We start from the raw sequence: 22,061 nt of genomic DNA on the forward strand, positions 1-22,061 counted from the left end.
GTAGTTGAGGATAAACAGTGTGGAAATACTTACGTGAAAGTGTCAGCTTTAAGAGCCAGTGATTTACGTGAAAGTGTCAACTTCAGGAGCCACTTGAAATGAATACTGCTCAGAGGTCCTGTAGCAGTTTGTCTGCCATAACATACCATAACTGTAACAGCAAAAACAAATATAAATGGACTTTTGTAAATTACAGCTGTGGTTTACAGAATGCCATCTCTCTTGACAGCTGCATAAGCACTGAAGTTGAGCCAGATGAGTCTTGTGAGCTCTCAGTCTGACAAACTTTATCCCTGCTTGATTACTGTCACAATATTAGATGGATGAAAATTAGCTAAAAGTAATAATTCCTGTTTCACAGAGATCCAGATTTCACAGTGGATCATGTGTAGGCCTTTCCATTCTGATAAATCAGGCACAGATTGATTAAGGATGACTGCTTATTTTAAAATGCAAAATCAGCGTAAGAAAGTTTAAGAAAAGTCTTTAGTGACAGCTGTGTAACTTATTTTAGGTTGCGACCAGTGGTGCTATTCCGCAGTCACTTCAGCTACTTGCCAGCTCCTGTTGTCACAATATTTTTGTTTTGTTTGTTCTGGCACAAGCACTGATTGGAGTAATGGAATGACATAGCTTGTGCCAAATGGTACCAGGGAGATCGGATCCCACGTTCACTTTTGTGTGTCCGTGTGTCTGTAGGTATTTGTCTGACTGCAGCAAGAGGAGGCACTGTCGCTGTACATACTGCTGCCAGGTGCATTCAGCACTTAGGCTGAATAATGTGACTTGGAAAGGTACTATGCAAAATAATGAAGGCATACGCTCCCAGTGAGATCCTGTTGATCCCTGAAATGGGAAACCGTATAGAAACATACATTATGCTTTAATCAGATACAGTATTTTCTCACTGTCTTGCACACAGATTGATGCATATATATAGTGTCCCATTCAAGGATAACAGTTGTACTGTTCAGGGAGTATTTCCCTGCGTCTGAACAGAGGAATAATAATGTGGCAGATGATTTGGTATGGAATTTGCTAAATATTAGAAATAGGTGAGGTTAATAAGGGAAATTATTACTGTCTGTTTTTTTCCCTTGTGAGAGGGCAGGCAGAGAGCGATTTACTTGCTCTGGTGAATGTTATGTGAAAGTTGAGCGGTATCTGACATGGATTGTACATTATGTGAATAGCCGGGTAATGCACTTCTGTGTCATGCTGTGCTAAATGCTTCAAAGTGCATCGGTGAATACAAACTAACCTTTGAAAAAGTTTGTATTTCTTTCTGGCTTTGTACATAAATATCCATATCTAAATCAAAATGAAAATGTGTGTCTTTTTCTAGTTGATATTCAGTATGATGCCATAAACATTGCTATTAGTAATAATTACAGTAATTTTGCCTTCCAGTAATTTTCTGGGTTATAACATCTCATTCCCTGTACTGGAAAAGCTTTGTAGAACTTTTTCCTTATGAATCTGGACCTGAAAGAAAAAAATATCCCAATCAATAATCAAGAAATTAATCCTTTTGAATCTGTAGCTTATCCCAGCAGGACTACTCTTCACAGGAGTAAATTGACACAACTAGATTGCAAGTATCATGAAGGCTGTTTCTAAGCATTTGAAAGCAGACCTTAATTTTAACTGTACTTCTTCAGGTCATGCATTCCCAAATTCAAGATTGAATTTGAGGGCATCTAAGCCTCCTGTCAGAGATACAGGACATCATCGAATCATTGAAATAATTGTTTCAGGCATGCCTATCAACCCTGCATGCATTGAGACCCTCCTGAGTCCCCCCTTTCTATCAGGGATCTGAGATGCTTAGTTCCAAGAAAGAAAAGAATTGGTGTAGGATTTGTTATACTCCCCCGATCCTTTACACAAGACAAGCAAGTTTTTTTACTTGTCGTTTTTCTTTGACCAATGGCTCTAGCCAGGAACTGTGAAAATGAGCACTAGTTCCCTCTTGGGAACACGTTTTAATGAGATTCCCAGACCAATTTATACAAATGCAGGGGGGTTTGAGAAGCATTGAGACCTGAACACAGAGGTTCCTTGAAGTTCCCCATTTCAATTAAAAAAGCTCCAGATGGGCAGTGCTCATTGACCTAATTAATCTACAGCTGACACTTCTCCATCAATGAAGGTTGTGTTACAAATAACCGCTGGCGTAGACCAACCTGCTTTCCTTCCTGGTGGCTGTGGAGTTGTCAGGAGTTGCCCAAAGTTGTCCCCAAACCTAGAGGTGACCAGCACTAATGTGACCAACTCACTGGCCTGGCTGGGGGCTCAGTGTCTGTGATTTGGGGGTCAATGGGGGCTGATGGTGATGTCTCAAGAGAAGCAAACATGCTTTATGTCTAGGCTGCATTTTTTACACTAGTTCAGCAGGCTGCTTTTGTGAGACATTTGTGTATGCTTTCTCCTGCCAGAGGATATTTCACTAGGAAATCAGTAACAAAATGAAAATAGAGATTAAAGGTAATTTGTTTGGAATCTGCATTCTGCTTCAGTATCCCTGAATGTTACTCCTGCCCTCTGAATATTCACCTACTCTGTAGTGCATTTGAATAGACTTCTATTTTTGTTCCTGAATTAGGACCCCTTTTAATTTAACAACATTTTTGTTCAGCGATTTTAGATGACTGGCTAAACATTCACGTCCAAATTGAGTTGAATCTGCCCTTGCAATTTTCTTAGGGCAGTAGGTTTGAATTAAAACAGTGACTTAAAAATGAAAGCTAGTTTTGTCTTAGCGATCCCTGCTCTTGGGAGTTGGGAGCCAGGGGAAAATGATGATTCTTTTTTTCACTTGACGAGAAATTTAGGATCCCCTTTTTTATGTGTTCCTCTCTCTTGAATTAATCTCATATTCTAGTTTGTGAGAGGAGTGGAATACTTGGGAAAAAAGTATTTGCACTGGACATGTCCTGAGTTATGACACTGTGAACCATGTGTTTTCTGACCCATTGCATTAGGTCCTGAGCAGCTGCAGGGAAAACTCTCTATTTAATAGATAATGCAACCAGCCAGTACTGAGGGAAAAATTCCTTCTTCATCTAAGAAAGGAGACTAATACGGTCCATATTCCTGCTTCCCAGAAACTCATCACCACAATCCTACTGCGATTGACTTGATGAGATGTGTTGAACATGTATTTTCCAGTGGTTTTGCTGAGCTTCTCTGGCAAGCTCTTAGGTGGTGTCTCCCCCTGCTCTCCTAAGCTGAGGAGGAGAGAAGCTGGCGTGGAGCTGGGACCACTGTGTGCAGGCAACAAGCCCTAGTATGTCAACACTGCAAGGCCAGGTTTGTTTAGATTCTTCCTCACATTTGGGGCACTGAATGGTGTGTGTGGGGTGAGAAGTTTTGGGGAGGTTTTTTGGTTTTGGGTTTTTTTTGGGGTATTGTTTTGGGTTTTTTTTCCTTTTTTATTTTTCTTCCTAAGCCTAAGTATTGCTTGCACAATTAATATTTGTTTATGCTGCTATTAAGTTGCTTGATTTGTGGCCCAATCATAAATGGTCTGGAATCTACTTATGAGATGGACGTTTTGTTCAGAGATTTTTTTGTTGACTGGTATACATCCTGCCAATTTTTGTTTTGCATGACAATCAACTGTTTGTTCACAGATGGTCTGAGAAATTATACATTTGGCTCTTTGCAATTATTGCCTCCTTTCCATTTAACCTTTCCTCCTATTGTCATAAAAAAATCTGAATGATTTTGCAAACTTTTTTGCCCAACTAAACAAAAAAATTCCAAAAGCATCTTTTGTGTATTCTGTTTCTAGGTGTACATTGTCACAGATTTAATTTTAGCCTTTCTTTTGTGGCAGGGCACATAGAGCATGTTAAAGGTCTGAAAGCGTGCTTCAAATAGTTCTTGAAAAGACTGTGAGCATTATGCAAAAAGATCTGCTGTACTCTTCATATTGCTAGTGGAGCAGTTTGAGAGTATAGGCAATGTGTAATTAAAGAAATCAAGAGCTGGAGATCACTCAAAATGCAGAAATATGTCAGCAGGTAAAAATTGCTTATAGCTTCCCTGGAGACTAAGAGACATAGCAGGAACACAGGCAAATGCACTTGGCTGACATACAAAATCAAAGAAATATCAACTACAGTGTTGCTGTTCTTGTCATTGTTCATGGAAGATAATTCATACATTCCTGCCTTAGAAAAAAAAAAGTGTCTAAGATGTACTGAAACAGTCACAAAAATAATTGTTATGGTAGGCTGTTCAAAAAGGCTTTTCTTCTTTGTCAATTGTTCCCTATAGTTCTTTTATATAAATAAGTCAGGAAAATATTCTGCTGTCACATTGCACATTTGTCATGATATTCCGCAATGTGTAAACACAATTGGCAACAACAGCCTTTGAAATTCAAGGTCTGTTCTTTCTAGAGGTATATCTATAAATAAAGGCACAAGATTTGGATGGTTTCTCCTAAGACTTTGCTGGAAAGCTGGGGCTAGGATTTTGCACAGGCATGCACCCATAAACACTTGTATGCAAACAAATATGATTTTGACGGTGTATGCAGGTACACAAAAATATACCATTAGGTTTTAATGATGACATTAACTCCTTGTTTGCTTTCTTTGCTGTTGCTGAGAGAAGAAAAGAATAGGATGTTGTCCAGTGGTAATGAGTTACTGCTACTTACAGTTGTGGAAAATGCATCCTACAAAGGGCAGCAGCACAAAGCTACAGATACTCATTCCCTGCGTGGTTACAACACTAATGCACACACATGTGGGTTTTTTCTCTCTATAATAAAGGAGGGAGCAACACTATTTTCTCTGAACCCATGTATTTATCACGTTAAGTCAAAAATAAAAAGCAATCTTGTATTGCTGCTGGAAAAAAAAATGCAGACTGTTTGGTATTTTTTACTTCTAAGATGAGTTATGGATTTTTATTAACAAGTTACGTAACTCGCAACTGCAAATATGTTTTCGATATTTAGCAATTTAAAAAATTTTTCTTCCAAGCATGAGACTCTAATATGGTCTCCCGAGATAATATCTCTATTAAAAAACAAACAAACAAAAAACGAACAGAAAACCCAAGAGTGTGTGCCAGGTATATCTATAGCAGTAACTGTGTTTTTAAGGATTTTTAAACAAGAAATTTTCAAATTTGAACAGTTCTTTGAGTTTAAAGGAATATTTTAATTCTTCGTGGTACTCATGTTTTAGCCATATAATCTCATAAGTTATTATAATTCTGAGAGCAACCTTAATGTTGTTAATATTAGGAGTTAGAAGAGCATCTTGATCTTAAACATGTTCTTTAGACAGTCTTTTTCCCCCATCCATTAAACTAAAATTATTTTGTCGGACTGATGTATTTTTAGACTTCTGGATTTAGTTCAAGTTTACAGCAGCATCATGACGTAACTGCTTTATCTCAATGTTGTGTTCTTTAAATTACTCTGATTAGAAAAAGCCTTTTTAAAGTGAGAGTCATTTAAAAATAGTTCACCAACCTTTCCCTTAAATATCTTGCAGAAATTAAACACAGTCACCATAGCTCTGTCTGCGTTACACTATTGTACATCAGCTGGTGCATGTGAATCCATGAGATTTACTTTACTAATACTATAATCCCTTGACTTGATTTGATAGTTAGATTATATTTCTGGTGGAGGCTTTAGGCAGAAGAATCAAATACATACTTGGATTTATTTCTGACGTGGGTGGTTACCACAGGGATTTTCAGTGGCATATTTCTTAGAACAAAATGATTTTGTATGTCCCAAGGACCAGTGGAAGTGAAATTAAAAGCCTGAAATGCATTGGACACTTGCTTTCTCCTGCTTTTTAATCGACACTTCTTCTGGTGCTGCATAAGTTTATAACCCTTTGTGAAACAAACTCAAACCCTGGCATAGTGAATGATTAAATATGCCTCTTTCTTAAACTGAAGTAACCCAAAGATCATGGCTAAACCTGATGGCTCCTACTTCCAAGCCTTAGGCTGCTTATATGACCTGCTCCATTATAAATCTGAATGTGCACATTTGATAATTACAATAAAAGAAAAAATAGGAAGAACTGTTTTGCTGGTCAAATACACTACTCTGTATGCAGTGAGTGGGAGACCATAATTTTTATGCTCCTTTTCCTGTCAGTTAATATGGTCTTCTTTTCCAGCTCTGTCATTCTTCAGCTGGCTAGTGTATGGCAACCTGATATCATAATTAGAGAAATGAAAAGGAAAGGAGAGTCATTGCCAGTGTAGTTTTCTTATATTAAGCTACTTGTTATCTGATACATTTCTGTGGAAATGTGTGAAACGCAGTTGCTTGCTTGAGCACCAATAAGGATGGGTATCTTTAAACAGTCATCCAAACTTTTTTAGATATGTCAAGGAAAACCTTTCCTAGTTAGTTTTTTTGTACCACATGTATGTTGGGAAGGCTTTTCTTTTGTGCTGCATATATTTGAGAGGATTTTTCAGTTTTAATCTGTGGATGAAAACTGCTCTGCTCCAAGCCTGCGGTTTTTATTTATTCTTTATCCAGGTCAGAAAGTAACACTGACGTTTGCCAAGCCTAAGCTTTCAGGATTTGAGCCAGGCTGCATCATGAAACTGGCCCACAACTCTTCAGTGGCCCACAGCTCATCAGAAGAAAATAAACATAAGACAGAGAAATAAATTTTACCCTTTTTTTTTTTGCTTATACGTCATCTGTTTTATGAACTACGAATGTTCCCTTTACACTTCTCTAGTACTCTGTGAGGTTTGCTTGACCTCCTCAAGTAGTGGAGTCCAATTTTCTCCTATGTTAGGTGCTAACTCAGCTTCAGTGCATGATTCCAGAGTATTTTGGTGAAACTGACACAAAGTCTTTTTCTTAAATGGAGTTTTTTTGCTGAGAAAGACACCAGAAACTTGTTGAAATCACCCTTCAAAATTTAAAACAAGTTACCTCTAAATCTTGTGAATGGAAATGTATAGATAAACTCTGAAAAATATCTGAATCATCAAAACTTTTTACATATTAATTACTGTGCTCAGGAATTGTGTGCTGCTGTATTAATGCAGAAATACAAAATGCAGAGATTATGGTTACTGTAACTAGACTGAGAGTTTTTGACATCTTAAATAGAAAAGCAAGTGTACTTCATTTAACATATACAGTGCAGAATTTAACATAAAACAAATGTTCCTGTTGGCCAAGGTGGATTTTAAAGAGGAAATAATGTAAATTGCTGATGGAGTCAGGTTTGTTCAGTAGAGCAAGAAAAAACAGGACAGGATTTTGCTAAAGGGTCTTCTTAGTAGCTTTTGAGGAGACGGTCTGTTCTCTGTCCCACACTCACACGTGATGTGATATTTGGATCTGGTCCCGAGTGCAGCAATTCCAAAGGTGGAAACAATGACACATCCTACCTGTAGTCATTGATTGCCTGCAGGCTTTGATTTATTAATGGGATAGATAGTGATATCAACCACTGAAAAGTGCTTCAGACTTTCACATAAGAAGAGCTATTATGTAAAAGGCATTGCCATAATTTAATCTAGTTTTGTCAGCAGGTGTTGAGATATACATCTATTCAGCATTTTTTTTTTAATTTAAATCTGTGGTGATAGTGTAAACTATAAAAATATTAGTTTTGATTATAATGCACATAACAAAAACATCCAAAGGTCGAACTGGATTTTGCACAACAACATAATCTGAAGAGAAGTACACGAACAGAGTGATTCAGTTACCTTGAAAGGAGTAATTCACTGAAACTAGCAATGCTGCAGGTTAACATTGTGTTTTGACAGCCTGTGGTATAAGTTCTGCATCACTGTTATGTGAAGAAATTATTTGTGGAAGCAGTATATATTAATCTCAACAGATACTGGGGAAAATCATTACTTGAAAGTAGCACTCACTGAAGCGGCAGCCCACTAAGATGTTTAATGATCAGAAATGTTACTGATATTTCTCATGTAGAAAGATTGCTTCCTTCAGGAGAGAAGCAGATATTCACCATGGATTGTTTCAGGGCAGTTCCACACAGAATCCTAATGAAAACGTTGCAAAAGTTGGCAATCCTGCTAGACCGGACCCTTCACCTCTCTCCTCTCCTGGAACCACAGTGAGGATGATATCATAAGAAACCATGCCTGCTTTCCCGCTGATTTAAGTGTAATGTGTGGAGTTGGCCCCCAGAATGCTCAATACCGATAATAACACAGTATGGGAAAGACCATTTCAAAATTGCCCCTTTTAAAGATTATTTCCACGAGCATTTGTTTCTGGATACCAAGACAGATGAAATTTTATCTGATCAGATATAGCTATTCCGTTGATCTTTCAGTCCATTTAGATTTATAGCCTATATGGCTAAGCGTGCCTCCCAGTCATGGACAGGAGTGATATGATGCCAGAGACTGTATAATCAGAATTAAAAACTATTCCTAGCTCAAAAATAGGTAGAAAAAAGTGTATGTGGAATAATAGAGCAGATGCACCAATGCCAAAAGGTTAACTGGAAACCGTTTGGTAGGATGGTCTCTGAGATATGCCTCAGGGTGCGATTAAACCTGTGATGAAATGCCTTTTCCTTGCAGATCAACATCAGGAGGTCCTGCTAGACTAGCACCACTGTTACCTCTTGCAAAACCGGACAGGATTGGAAGATTTAGATTCCGTTTTGCAGCGTGGAGAGCAGCAGACACATGAGCTGTCTGTAAGTGGCAGAGTGAATGTGCCATTTACAGATAAATTTGTATACAGGGCTCTTTGAAATATGCATATGGAATAGTTGCGGTCGTCATGGTGGCTCAGGGTTTTATTTGGAGTGCACATTTATTAAGAGAGGACGAGGTGGGCAGAAGGAGAGAGAGGGAAGTAAGGAGCAGCAGTAAAACCAATGTATTAGAAGGAGTTTGTGCTGTGAAAAGTTCTGGAAACACAGATGGCATCATCAAAGTTCACGGATGCCTGCTTAGATAGCTCCTGTAGTGGCTTCATCAGATCTTAGTCTGGTCATATCCCCTTTGCAGGCTCTGTTCCAAAGTCCATGTCACGTGGAAAGTTAGGAGGAGCAAAACAAACACTAGGCAAGGACTTGCTTTTGCATGTTTCTGCTCCTTTATTAATGCAGCTACAGCAATAAATATTCATTGGGGGGTTTTTTAGTGTTTAGGCCTTTTCTGTCAAAGTTAGAAGCCCAAAAAGTAACAGTACCTACTGATTGTACTTGTTTGCCACTGACATTTTTTCTCTTTCCTCAGAGTTTTGTAAGATCCTGAAATTAATACCACTTTTCTGTCCAATTTAAATATTCTTGAGTACCTTTTTTCTTAACTTGAGTACCTTTTCATTCCTAAAAAGATCTATGTGATTACTGTAAAAAATACTGAGATTTCTTTTGCTTTCATGTTCAATATTCACTAACTTTAGATTAATAACGCAACATAATTTTCTTAGTATCAGGAATTATACAGTATAGTGCCTTAAGTGGTGGGGTTTTAGCTGTTGCTAACCTGACTGGAAGGGAGCTGACACATTATTTTTGAATAAATTTGCTGTTAGCCATCTGTGTATTACTTTACACTTATATAGACTTCTGATATATAGGTGATAGATTAAAAATCTGTGACTGTTGTCTACAATTTTAATTTTAAAAAAGTATATAAATCTACTTAAGCTTATCTAGTGAATAGTAGCAGTTACTAAAGAACGAATTTTGAGACTAATCTAATTAATGTCCATAGCATTTTAATGGTGTGGATGGTAACCATCTCTACTGTATTCTAGCAGACTTGGCTTCCACTTCAGGTCCAAGTCAGTTCAGGATGAAAAGCAAAGAGCCAGCAGTGTGCTATGCACCATTCCACAGGTTCACACTTTGCTATGTCTTCTGGTGGTAGACCTAGAGAACATCATATTATTCATCTTTGCAGATCTCTCCATACTGCTCAACGATGACTTGCCCATCTCTGCCTTCATGAGGGGCAGTTCTTCATCTTTGTTGCAGTGCAAGTCTCCAGCATTGCTGGGATCATTGTTATGACTTGAAGAGAGAGTATAATCAATCCCTTTGTTCTGAACTGCCCCGTGTTCCTTCAGTGTAGAAGGAATAGAATGCAAAAGCATTTCCTTGGAAAAAGCATGGTAGATCATAGAAGAAGAACAAAGGCAGAGGCTTGTTCTGAACATTACATGTCCCGGTAGCTTTGTCGTGCTCCAGCGTCAGTTGCCTCAGCAAGGTCTAAGGACTTCATGTAGTATTCTACAGCATAACTCGCTCTGGCTTAAGGCCTAACTCTGCTGAGCTGTTGTCAAAGATACTGAATCTGGAGCCTACCTGAGGTCTGCTGTTACTCAAACCAGGTCCTAAGGGAAAACACTGAGACAAAGCCAGACATCCAAATGGAAGGATGCTAAGCCGGTGTGCAGAGAACAGTGGATATTCCACTCCTTTCCATTTCCACAAGAAAAGGTCATGAACATGATATTCTTCAAATTTAATCTGAAGATTTAATCTTGGACAGCAAGTGTTGCTTGAGGACTTGTGGATTATTTTTTGTTTCTATAAAGAATGATAAATTATAAATGTTGTGCGAAGAAAGAAGGAAATGCATCCTGCCTTTCTGAGTTGTTTGCTATTTAAAAACAAGGTCAGAATGGAGTTAACAGATTTCCAGTTTTATTTTGAAAAAAAATGTATTTCATAGAATCATAGTTCCGGTTGGAAGGGACCTTCAAAGCCCATCCAGTGCCACCCCTGCCATGAGCAGGGACATTTTCACCAGCTCAGGTTGCTCAGAGCCCCGTCCAGCCTGGCCTGGGATGTCTGCAGGGATGGGGCATCCACCACCTCTCTGGCCAACCTGGGCCAGGCTCTCACCACCATTGCTGTAAATAATTTCTTCCTCATGTCTAGCCTGAATCTCCCCTCTTTTAATTTAAAACCATCACCCCTTGTATCACAACAGGCCCTGCCAATAAGTCTGTCTCCATCTTTCTTATTGGCCCCATTTAAGTACTGAAAGGCTGCAATAAGATCTCCCTACAGAGATTTCATTGATTTAGATATTTATTTGAAGTCTTGTACCTGAAGATTTACAATGAATCACCCACTTGGACCTAAGTTCACATGTGTGTCCATGTTTAGCTAAATTCCTTTCTTAAAAAATGGAGATGTCCATTTATAGGTTCGAGATTTCAACGTTAAATACTGACAATGTGGATCTCGGTGAACATGTTGCCTTTTCTCCACAACAAATTACTGCTTAAAAATTGATGAAATTCTGAGGACCACAGAAGTTTGCTGGTGTGTTCTCTGGAGGTTTTCCTTTTCCCTTTCTTGCTCTTTTTATTCTTTTGCAGCTGACTGGAAACTGTCCCTGTAGGCTTCTTTCTGTTTTCCTTCCAGCTTGCTGAAAGTCCTTTTCCTTAATGTTACTTTGATAAACACTCTGCTGCTTTAATATATAAATTTCATTGTGACTTTCATTGCTGCAATGAAGTGGCTAATTGAACAGTCTATAATGTGTATGCCTAATTGCTTCTGCAAGAGGTTAACTGTGAAAGGCATGGAAAATTAACAAGCAAAATGTTGCCTAGGTTACCTTTTACTGAGTAAAGCCTCAGAGATTTTGTTTACTTTGCTGTTTATGGGCAATGAAACTCCTGAAGATGTTTTAATATGAAACTTCCTTTGATAATGCATCATAGATGTCAACTACAGTGTAATATGCCATAGGTTAAAAGCTTCAATGAAATGTAAGTGTAGAAAATATATTTGTGGTTTGGTGTCCAACCTGCAGTAAAAGATGTAAGAGTGAAGTTAAACGTTTCTTTCCCTGCTTATCTTTCAAAAATTATAGATCAGAAATTTGGATTTGGGGGATTGTCTTTAATAAAAATAAAGCTAAGTTAATACTAGCCTCTAAGAATACCTCCAATGTGTTTCTCACAGAATAAATAGAAGTTTAATCTGCCTTTGCTATTTATAGTAATACACTGGATTTGGAGCAGCTTTTATGCCAAAAAAATAGTAAAGTGCTGGTCATATGGGACAGTGTTTCCAGTTGTTACTTGGACTCTGCACTGAGTTAAAATAAAAGCAGGACAGTGTAAGATCAAATCTGACAACAAACTCTCAAGTGTGTCTTCAGAGTTTTTTGTTTGTTTTTTAATTTGGAGTTTTAATGTAATAATTTCATTATTATTAAAGTAATGTATTCATTATGTTATCATGCAGATTGTATTTATTATCGAGATAAAGCAGAAACTGGAAGAGAAGGAAGCAATAGTTTGAATGTTTAGAGAAACTTTCTTGTTTGTTTTTAAAACCATTTCTTTGTAAGTAAATATTGCTGAATGGAAAAAAGTTGTCTTTACCAGATGTGTGGGGAAATGCTGAAGGTGGCAAATCTTTGTTTTCAGGCAGCTGTGGTTGTAAATGTGTTTTCTGTATATCTGCCCACTTTCCTGTCACTCCAGTGGTAAAAAACCAAAATAGCTTATTTGGACAGTCTCTTTCAACTAGTAGAGCCTATACAATACCATGAAGGGACATTTCTGTGTTTACATTCTTCTCTGTGTTTAGACTTCTGTCCTCCCCCATTTGTTTACGATTTTTGAAATTTATAATACCTCTTTTTCCTTTCTAAATCACACTTACTTTCCTTTTGTAATCTGCCTGATTACAGGCCCTGTGCGTTTTTGGTCTGATTCTGTTTTTTCCGTACTGGAGGGAGAACTGATGTTAATGACAAAGGGAAATATACTCTATCTTTCTGAAACTGAATACTGAACACAAGGACATGTCTATATTAGTTATGATGAGTAGGGTTGTATTCTACTGATTTTGCAGAATTTCAGCTGCCCAAATGGTCATACTTGAAAATCTATATACGCATCCTTCCTTTTATTACACATAAGTGTTCCATGAGCTTTCAGTTTACCCAAGTTATTAATCCTATGTTTGAATGTTTGCTACCTTCCTTAAAATTAATGTGGGTTTTCTTTTGGCACAGGATTTAACAATTCTGAACGCATGTGCGACAAAGAGTTCATAATACGCAGAGCAGCCACGAATCGTGTCCTGAATGTCTTGCGCCACTGGGTCTCCAAGCATTCTCAGGTATTGTCCTGTTGCATCCTTCTCCTTGCCATCTCTAATATGTTTGTGTTCTCCCTACAAAATATTTATAGGCAGTGCTGCTGCATAGCGTAGCAAAGGTCAAACGGCCTGAAAAGTCAGTGCTGTAGAGATAGTGTGGAAAATAAGCCTGTAAAAACACACTGTTAAGCAAGTGAAGGATCCTTCATCTAGCCTTGCAAAGCTCTCCAGAAAATATCCAGTTACAACATTATTCCTGATAACATTCTGTGTGAGTGCTCTACTGTTGTAATACCTATTGAAATACATAATGAGCATCTTGGATTTATCTTTCAGATTGACAGTGTTCAAGCTACAGGCAGCTTGGTTCAGTTACTTTGGCTGAATGTGTTTAAATACTGGTGTTTGCATACAGATGTTTATTTATTTGTTATGAGTTTTATATGGAAAGAGGCACCAGTCCTTCATATTGGTCTTTCTACAAACCATGACAGGACTGTGAGTCTGATTCGTAATCATAAAACTGTGTCGGCAGAGGGAGGGGGAAAAATATCTGAGAAGCTAGTAGAATTCCATAGAGATAGGATGTCCCTTAAGCTGCAAGGTGAGACAAATGTTGGAAGACTTTGGTATGTATGTAGAAGACTACCAGGAAAATTATTGAAAGAAATGAAGGAGGGAAGGAGAGAGGAAAGGGGGAAAAGTGAGAGCACTTCGGAAGCAAATGAAAGATTCTTGTACACCTTGGACAGATGGTACTTCATGGCAATTATAGACTGCTTTGTCATTACATGCTAATAATCAAGAACACTTGATCTAGAAAGAGTTTATTGCACAGCTAACTGCAGCAATGTCAAACTGTCCTGTGTCAAACTCCGTTCCCGTTTTTCCATGTAATAGATTTTAATTATCATACAGGTTACGTTTGCTAGAGAATGAAGTCCTTAAGAAATGCACAAGTGAGTAAACTGGATGTGTTTGAAAAGCTGAACAGGCCAGAATAATTTAATAAAACCTCTCTTGATACCATGGAAATGATTAAACATATTTTTAGTTTTTGGAAGCAACCTATGGACAGCAAGTTCTCTTTGACTGCCTGTTAAATAAAAATCATTGCATGGCAAAATCTTGAGCTGTAACGGGAACGGCAGAAGTCTGTTGCTACTGTTCTGTGTTATGGTAGTGTCTCTGCCATATTTTGTATTAAAAGTGACTGCTGTGAGTTGAGTTCACCATCTATATGAATTAAAAGATGGTCAGTTAATGTGGTTGTGAAAATGTTAGGAGCCATCAGACTTTGGTCTACGTTAAGCAACTGTCTACAACTGAAGCTTAAGTTTCAGAGCTGACCCTGATTGAGTTGTGATGATTCTCCATCATAAGCAAAAAGTAACAAAGTAAGAGTGCAAGCATACTCTGTTATTGTAGCAATTTGCCCAAAATATACTTTCCCTCCTTCAAAATACAAGTGTTCTCTGTTCTCATATCAAAAGTACCCATTTTATGCAAAAAAATTAATAATGTCCGTAATGTTTTTGCAACTACTTTTACATAATGTTTACAATTATATTATCTTTAAAGTAGTAAGAGGACAAAAGTAATGAGTGAAAATTCAACAGTGTGCATTCTCAAAGTGGAAGCTGTTAACTGAACTCTCTAGTCACTCACTGTCTTTTATTTTTAACACAGCAAGCATGGCAGATTTTAATTCTGTAGCTCTCTTAATCCAGTACTCCGATGTGGTAAATATTTTAAAATGCAAGGACTTCGACGCAGAAAGTAATGAATGCTACAGCAACAGAGCATGGAATCAGATTTTTGTGTTGTTTACTTGTGAGACTAGGGTGAAAGAAAGGACCGAAGACCTCAGCAAACTAGAAATGACTGGCCAGTTTCTGCCAAAAAAATATGGGACAGGACTGCTTTAAGGAAGGCAACTGAAGAATTACTGTCTGGCCAAATAGTATGAAATGTTGGCAGTAAAGATGTATAGTCCTGGGAGAGCAGTAGCTCAGAGCCTCATTTTACAATAACAAGACAAACCGCAAGCCAGAGAACCTTTAGCCACCAGTGACTGGTGAAGAAATGTTTATTAGATTTCAAAAATGATGAAACAATGTAAGTATTAAAATTCTATGCGATCAACAGACCTGCCAAAAACTTTATTACATTTTAGGCTATTTGTATCATTCTCCGGCCACTTGAAGCAGTTGGGACATCCTTCACCTTCAGCAGCAGCCAAGGGCAGGTCTTATTCTCTTATTAGGAAAAAAAAAAAAAGTTATCAAAATCAATTGATATTTGGAAAGATAAATGTGCAGTGCACTATGCTTTGTTGATACTCTTTTCTCTCCACTTGGCTTTGAATTTGCTTTTGCTACAAAACCTGACGACACCAAACAGGCAATTTCTGTCCTCTGTGGGAGAGGCTTCTCCCACTGTCAGGTAGGCTGTTCTCCTTGTGATGTGCCCAAGATCCTTGTGGTCATTGCTGGTTAAAATTGACCTGCTGCACAGACTTTTTTCTGCCAAAATGACGTTTCATTTTAAGTAGATGTAAAGAGAAGCAAAGACATTGGATGGGTAAACTGTGGGTCCTTCTTCAGTTCTCTCTTTAGGGTGCGAGATGCTACTACAGACATCCTTAGTGTTGCAGCGTGTGAGTAACTCTGCAGCATAATTAACTCTGTTGTGGTGCTCTCTGGTCTACCAGTGACAGTCAATTCTCTGCACGTTATTTGTCTGCCTGGATTACTGGTCTGATTTATTGTATTCTGGTGCCCAGAGCACATAAGGTGCTGTACTGTCACACAGGAGTATGCAGGCTATGTTCAGAATGTGTGCAATGTAAAGAGACTAACATACAGCCATCTGTTAAATGTGCTCATACATATATCACCCCACTTAGCCCTTCCCTCCATCCCTCCCACTGAATCCCTTTGGCTTGCTTAAGAGTGCTGCTCTCAAACGTGCAATAACATGGGTCAGAGTTAGTGTATGAGTTGAGACAGAGAGGAATTATCCAAACAAATGGTTCAAAGCCTTGTGTTTTCTCACTTTTCTCCAGCAAATCCTTTCCCAGGGTTTGCAGAGTCTGTCCTCTGCTGGGCTATGAAATGAATTAGCTTCCTACAGTATATTGCAACTGTGTCAAAACCACAGTTGTGGATGTTTCAGGGTTGTGGGGTTTATTGGTTTTTTGTTTTTTTTTTTTAAAGCCTGTGTTTTTTTTAAATTATCTGAGAGTAGCCTATGTCTATGGCCAGAAAACAGAATCATTAAAATCAACAGTTCAGCCTATTCAGTGAGTATGTGCTTTCATAAAGCAGTTTTATTATCTTGAAATCATACTAAACAATGCTTAGAAAAAGGATTGATTATTTTTAAAACTTGGGTCATACACTGTAGGAGCCTCACTTTAATTCCAACTACATTGATAGTGATAATGCCAGATCTTCAGCCCTTTCGGGAGCGCAGCAGGAACTAATTAATGTCTCCAGGAGCTCCCAAGGCACAGATAAAAATTTGGAGAAAATCATCGTCACATAATGTGACACATACTTTTTGTTTTTACCACACAGAGCAAGAGGACTCACCATCCAAAACCAGTGCAGCGTGAAAGATGGCTCGTTTAGGTTTTCCAGGGTTTTCTATTTACATTTTAGTTCTTTTCATTCCCTATCCCTCCTCTTTTTTTCCCTACTCTTCTCTGTCTTTTTCATTCAGCAACCTACAGCCCAATAAAGCTTTCTTTTTGCCCAAAATAACAGCAAAATGTTCATGTTTACATTTCATTTTTAAAATGTAGTTGAGAGGAACAGCGTAGGATTCTCCTGTTGTAAACAACGAAAACACAAATGATGAGGCAGACAGTCATTGTGAAGACAAGAGCGTTGCTGTGAACGGAAAGGTCTCACGAGGATAAAACTCCCACTGGCTCCTGTAGAGATGGAAAAATAGGAAGGGAAAAGGAGGGCAAGAGGAGAAAGTCTCTCTGTGATTTTTCATTATCCTAGTGAGGTCTTGCAGCCTCATTTTCTTTGTTTAACAATACTACCATGTCTCTTATCTAAATACTTCATGTTACAAAATCAAGGTTTTTTTCTGCTTCTGCGACAAGCAGACTGAGATGGAGCTTGTCCAAGGAGAAAGCTTTTGCATTTGCTGATGAAGAGACTTCCCAGATTTGAATGACAGCTGGGTGCTTGGTCCCCTTGGCTTCTTTGAAGATCTCAGCTGGAGCGAATTGGTAAATCTTAACAAACTAGATGGCTGCCAGACAGTGTCAGTGAGTTATGAAGTTACCACAAGATCTGGGGAGACGATCAAGGCCTGAATTTTGAGAGTATAGGTCATCTTGTGCCTGATGCCTGTCTTGCTCCAGCTGTGAAATAATCTACTGCAAGTCATTTTCTCGCCCGTACAGACAAAGCTGTGATGGGTTTTCAACAGAAAATCTTGCAGATGTAGTTATTGATAGCACTTAGGGATTATGGAAGACACCCGTATATAGAGAATTGTCCAAACAAAGATGATTTCAGTTGGTTAAACATAGTTTTAGTGCACATGAATCGGCCAATTCCATTTTGTACATTGGAATAAAAAATAAGATAAAAATTCCTTTATATGAGCCCCACTTGCCTTGTATTTAAAGGCATAAAGTAATGAATATGATGCCTGGTAAAGTTATACCAAGTTCATTGTAGAAATGTGAACAGATTACACTTAAGCAACACTTGTTGTGTGATAGTAAGATATTTTAACCACACTTCAAATAAACCCCTAGGATCTGTGGCCTCTGCCTTGAAACAGTAAAGACATTTCTGGGGTTCTTTCTGAAATAAACAGACATCATGATACAAATTGTGATCTGAAGAAACAGAGAGGTTGCCCCAGAGGAAGGCAGAGCAAGGGAGCCCTGAGTGAGCCTTCCAGCGTGCCGTTGGCCACTTAATGAAGAAATACAGTTTGCATAAACTTACGCATTGAAGAGTAATCCACTTAATTGTTGCTATGCTCTGTCCAAACGTCGCAGAAGCATAAGGGTTTGCTGTACCATGACCCTTCAGGGAACATGAGTCACCCCTGGAATGGTAGCCAAGCTTGCAGTCAGTCAAACGAATTAGTCGTGCTCTGCACCGGCCTCTGCCGGAGCCTGACAGGTCCCTCTTTGCTTAAGGTCTTTCTGCAAAGCTCTTGAACGTACCGCATCCCAGGACTACGAGGCAGGGATGTCACATTTCCTATCTGTCCTGGACTCTTTAATCTGACAATATGTAATGGCTAGATTCTTCTTTCCAGGTTTCTTTGTACAACAGGGTTACACAGTGCTTGGATAAGGAGAGGTTTGTATTGTATGTGCTGAGAATTACTCAGTCATGCTATTAACATAGCTGGTACTTTTAACCTGATTATATCCCATCAGGAGTGACAGGCTAACGTTGATACTGTAAGAATCAGGACTGGCACTCTTCCCCAAATGGTGGCTGTCTCTTTGCACTTGAAACTGGCTGGAAGTCAAAGATCCTGTCCTTTCCTTGCTTCTTGAAATAAGCCAGACTTACTTCAAATTCAGTGATGAATTTTCCTGATAGCCAGTTGCAATATCCTCTACCTCTGCCTGTAAATGTTTTGCTGCAGGTGAATTTATAAACATTGCTCCCAGCACAGTTGTCTGTGCTTTTATGCTGAAAATGAAATAGTGTTAGAGGACTGCAGCACTGGGGTAACTCAGATTAACTGTGATAGCATTTGATCTGCTGTGTAGGAGATTGAGTCACTCCGCTGATACCATTGAAATAATTATCTGTTTATACTTTGGCATGAGAGCAGATATATTAAAATTGTAGGGAAAATCCCATCTATTTAAAAATATTCCAAATTCCTTGTAAACAGTCCTTCAGCAAATCTTTATCTTCTCCTGGATATCTCCAATATTGGGCTCCCAGCAGGATTTTATCATTAGCCTGTGATTTGAAGTAATCAGTTATAGCCAGTAGCAATGCTAGTCTTCCTCGGTGCCCATCTGCTATTTCCAGTTTGCTGCTGCAGTTGTGGGCAAAGACCAATGAGTCTGCACACAGCATCTCCGATTTGTATGAGTACTCACGGAGACATCCAAAACCTGATTCTAGCTCTGTGGGCATGTTTTCCCCCCTTTCACATCTGGCATTTTTAATCCTCCATTAGGTTTTTCTTCTCTCTTCACTAATTTAACTCTTCCTTTCCCTCAGAGCATTTTCTCTTCCAGATGCCTCTTAAAACTTTCATATCTACACCTATTACACGGAAGTCCCACCAGTTTCTGTCTTTACCTGACATTTTTTCTTACTTGATACCTCCCTGCTTACTTCAGGTTTTAGAAATACGACCACTACTTGTTCTTTCCCCATGTTTTTGTTTTCTGCTTCTCCCTGTTTCCATCTAACACATCCCTCCTCATTTTCTCCTGTGGTTCATGGATTGAAAAATCTGCACTGTGTAGTTATTCGCAAGACAAAGAGAAGTGGCTAGGAAAATATTTCACGGCCTCGATTCTTCTTTCTTGCAGTGATAATATCAGCTACATCTGGGAGCGTTTGTGGAAAGACCGTGGGCTGTGCGTGCTGAGTCTCGGGACTGGACTGGAAAGCTGTCAGCTGGGTTGGAAAGCAGTCGGCTCCAGTCGTTCCCTGCTCGAAAAACGGCTTCCAGCCTGGGAGGCACTCTGGGTCAACTGGGTAGAGTCCTCCTCCCACCCATGACGAGCCCTGCCAGCTCAGGGTGTGATGCTCGGGTGGGTGGCACATTCCACCAGTGCTGGCCAGAGCATCTGGAGAACTTCCCATTCTCGGGTCTCCTCAGAGCATAATATTATGCAACAGGAAATTAGAATTAAAAAGAGAGAAACTAATAAAACGAGCCCAAATGCATTCAGCGAAGACTTTCATGAGGGAGTAGAGCTACATTTATCCTGACGACTCGTCGTCCTCCTCCTCCCCTTCACATGGCAATCACAGGGCGCCGAAGCCAGCCTGCCAGTTGGCATGTTTGCCGTGTAAGCAAGTGCCTGGGGAGCTGAAAAGTTGGCTCTAGTTTCGAAGCTGAACTTAGGAGGGATTATTTTTACATGTAGCATTTAGCGTTGTGTTGAAATTGGGTGATGCAACTCTGTGAAAGGGTTCCCTCTAGAATTTTGTTGTGGTTCCTCCATGCACGATTCCTTCCCTTGTCCCCGCCTGTCCCTTCCTTTCCTCCCTCTGGAGTTATCTGTGGTCCTTATTACTGACATACTCAAATATAAATTACGTTCTCAGGTTTTAGCTGCCTTTGATTTGTCTGGGTTATTCAGTGTTTCCTCACAGTGTTTAAATAAGAAGTGTTTCCTCTCACTGAAGAAGATTTAAAGGAAGAGGGGAGGAAAAGCTTTTCAGGTTTCACTGAGCCTACATCCAAACTTAAAAATTATATTCACTGTAAAAACCACTGATTGTAAATGTATATATTTCTTGCTACATATTCTAAATCTACATACTTTTTCTTGCTTTCTGCTGCCTCTGCTGCAGTGTCTTTTGCCCATTGATTGCTAATTTATCCTCCTCTTTTTGTCTTTTTTTAAACTCAGCTGGAATGGGTTGCACTTCTCAGATTGTAGCACAGCTTTCCTAGCTCCTCCTGCAAGGGAATATGCTTGCACTTTATAAAAAGAACATCGCTGTCTAATCCTGTAAATGGTATTGATCAACAGGCTTAAAATGTAATCATGCTGACTTTGGTGCTCTGTAGTTACAAAGGAGGCTTTTGCTTTCATAGCGCATGTGGGTGACAGCAAAATTAATACAGTTCCTTCTGTTGCTGCAGTCTTCTACTGCTGAAAACTTCATTAAGTGGTGCTGAACATGGTGCATGGTGCTTTTGATCAGTTGGGAACTTCATACACCCTATTTTTACCCTACGAGACTCCAGGGCAGTCCTCCTGCTTAACTCATCAGCTGTCATTTTTTTCTACACAAGCACATTTCATAAGTTTTTTTGCACTATAAATATTAAATAAATAAGGAAGAAATACCTTTTCCTGTTGCTGGCAGTAGGGGACTGATATAAAAGTCTAAATTTTGCTTGGAAATCTAAGTTAATTTCTCTGCTTAAGTCAAATGAAAATCTGAATAAGACACACAAATCTTAAGGCTACTGTGGACTTAAAAATATACTAGAGGTATGTGCCCTCTGATGGCGTATTAGATCACTGTCAGATTTAAATGTGCCTGCTGGAAGATTAAGTTGTCCTTGTCTGACTGACTGTATTCCTTCTACGATATGTACATTTCAACTAAAAGTCTCTTTGAATGTCGGGGTAGTCTAACACATGCGGCAAGTTGAATGTATAGCAGGTTTACTCAAGCTTACAGCCTTCACTGCAGAGAATGGTGGCAGAGTCGTCTTGTGAGTCCTTCCAATGGCTGGAAGAAATAGTGAGATGTATCAACAGGTGATACAACAGATAAAGATGTAATGAAAGTGGTCTAAAATTATAGAGAGGGATATGATATACAATATAAAATATATCTAGACCTGTATATAGCTACATATAAATATCTGTGTGCCTGTACTATAAATAGATATAATATACACATGTAATATATTATTACATATTAATATATAGTGCACATACTACAGATACAACCTGCATGTATTTATAGATATTTGTCTATGAATTATATTTGCGATTGTTTGCTAAGTGTTTTTGTGTTTGTATAATTCTTATGTTAACTCATAGAGTTAAGTATAGGTACATGTTTAAGTGTAATGATTTCCCTAGATTTTTAAATATGTTGCTCATCACAACGGACTCTCAGTACCCCCTAGATCATGAACATCAACAGAAAAATAGATTAGCTCTCCAGTTTTCTTCTGAATCCCACCTTTTCTCATTTTTTTCCTCCTCACACTATAAGAAGCAGCTGGCACGTTGCTGTAAAGAATACCTCCAGG

General features: G+C 38.8%; 1 protein-coding gene across 2 annotated transcripts in view; it reads left to right on the forward strand.

Annotated features, from left to right (window-relative positions):
* The window catches only part of RASGRF2 (Ras protein specific guanine nucleotide releasing factor 2), a 129,840-nt gene that overhangs the window by 84,029 nt on the left and 23,750 nt on the right, over positions 1 to 22,061 (forward strand). For both annotated transcript variants that reach the window (XM_065046433.1, XM_065046434.1), the window contains exon 18: positions 13,006 to 13,112. In XM_065046433.1, the coding sequence (XP_064902505.1) occupies positions 13,006 to 13,112 (107 nt within the window). The remainder of the gene's footprint in view (positions 1 to 13,005; positions 13,113 to 22,061) is intronic.

Source organism: Columba livia, chromosome Z, assembly GCF_036013475.1.
Source record: "Columba livia isolate bColLiv1 breed racing homer chromosome Z, bColLiv1.pat.W.v2, whole genome shotgun sequence".
Taxonomy (NCBI): domain Eukaryota; kingdom Metazoa; phylum Chordata; class Aves; order Columbiformes; family Columbidae; genus Columba; species Columba livia.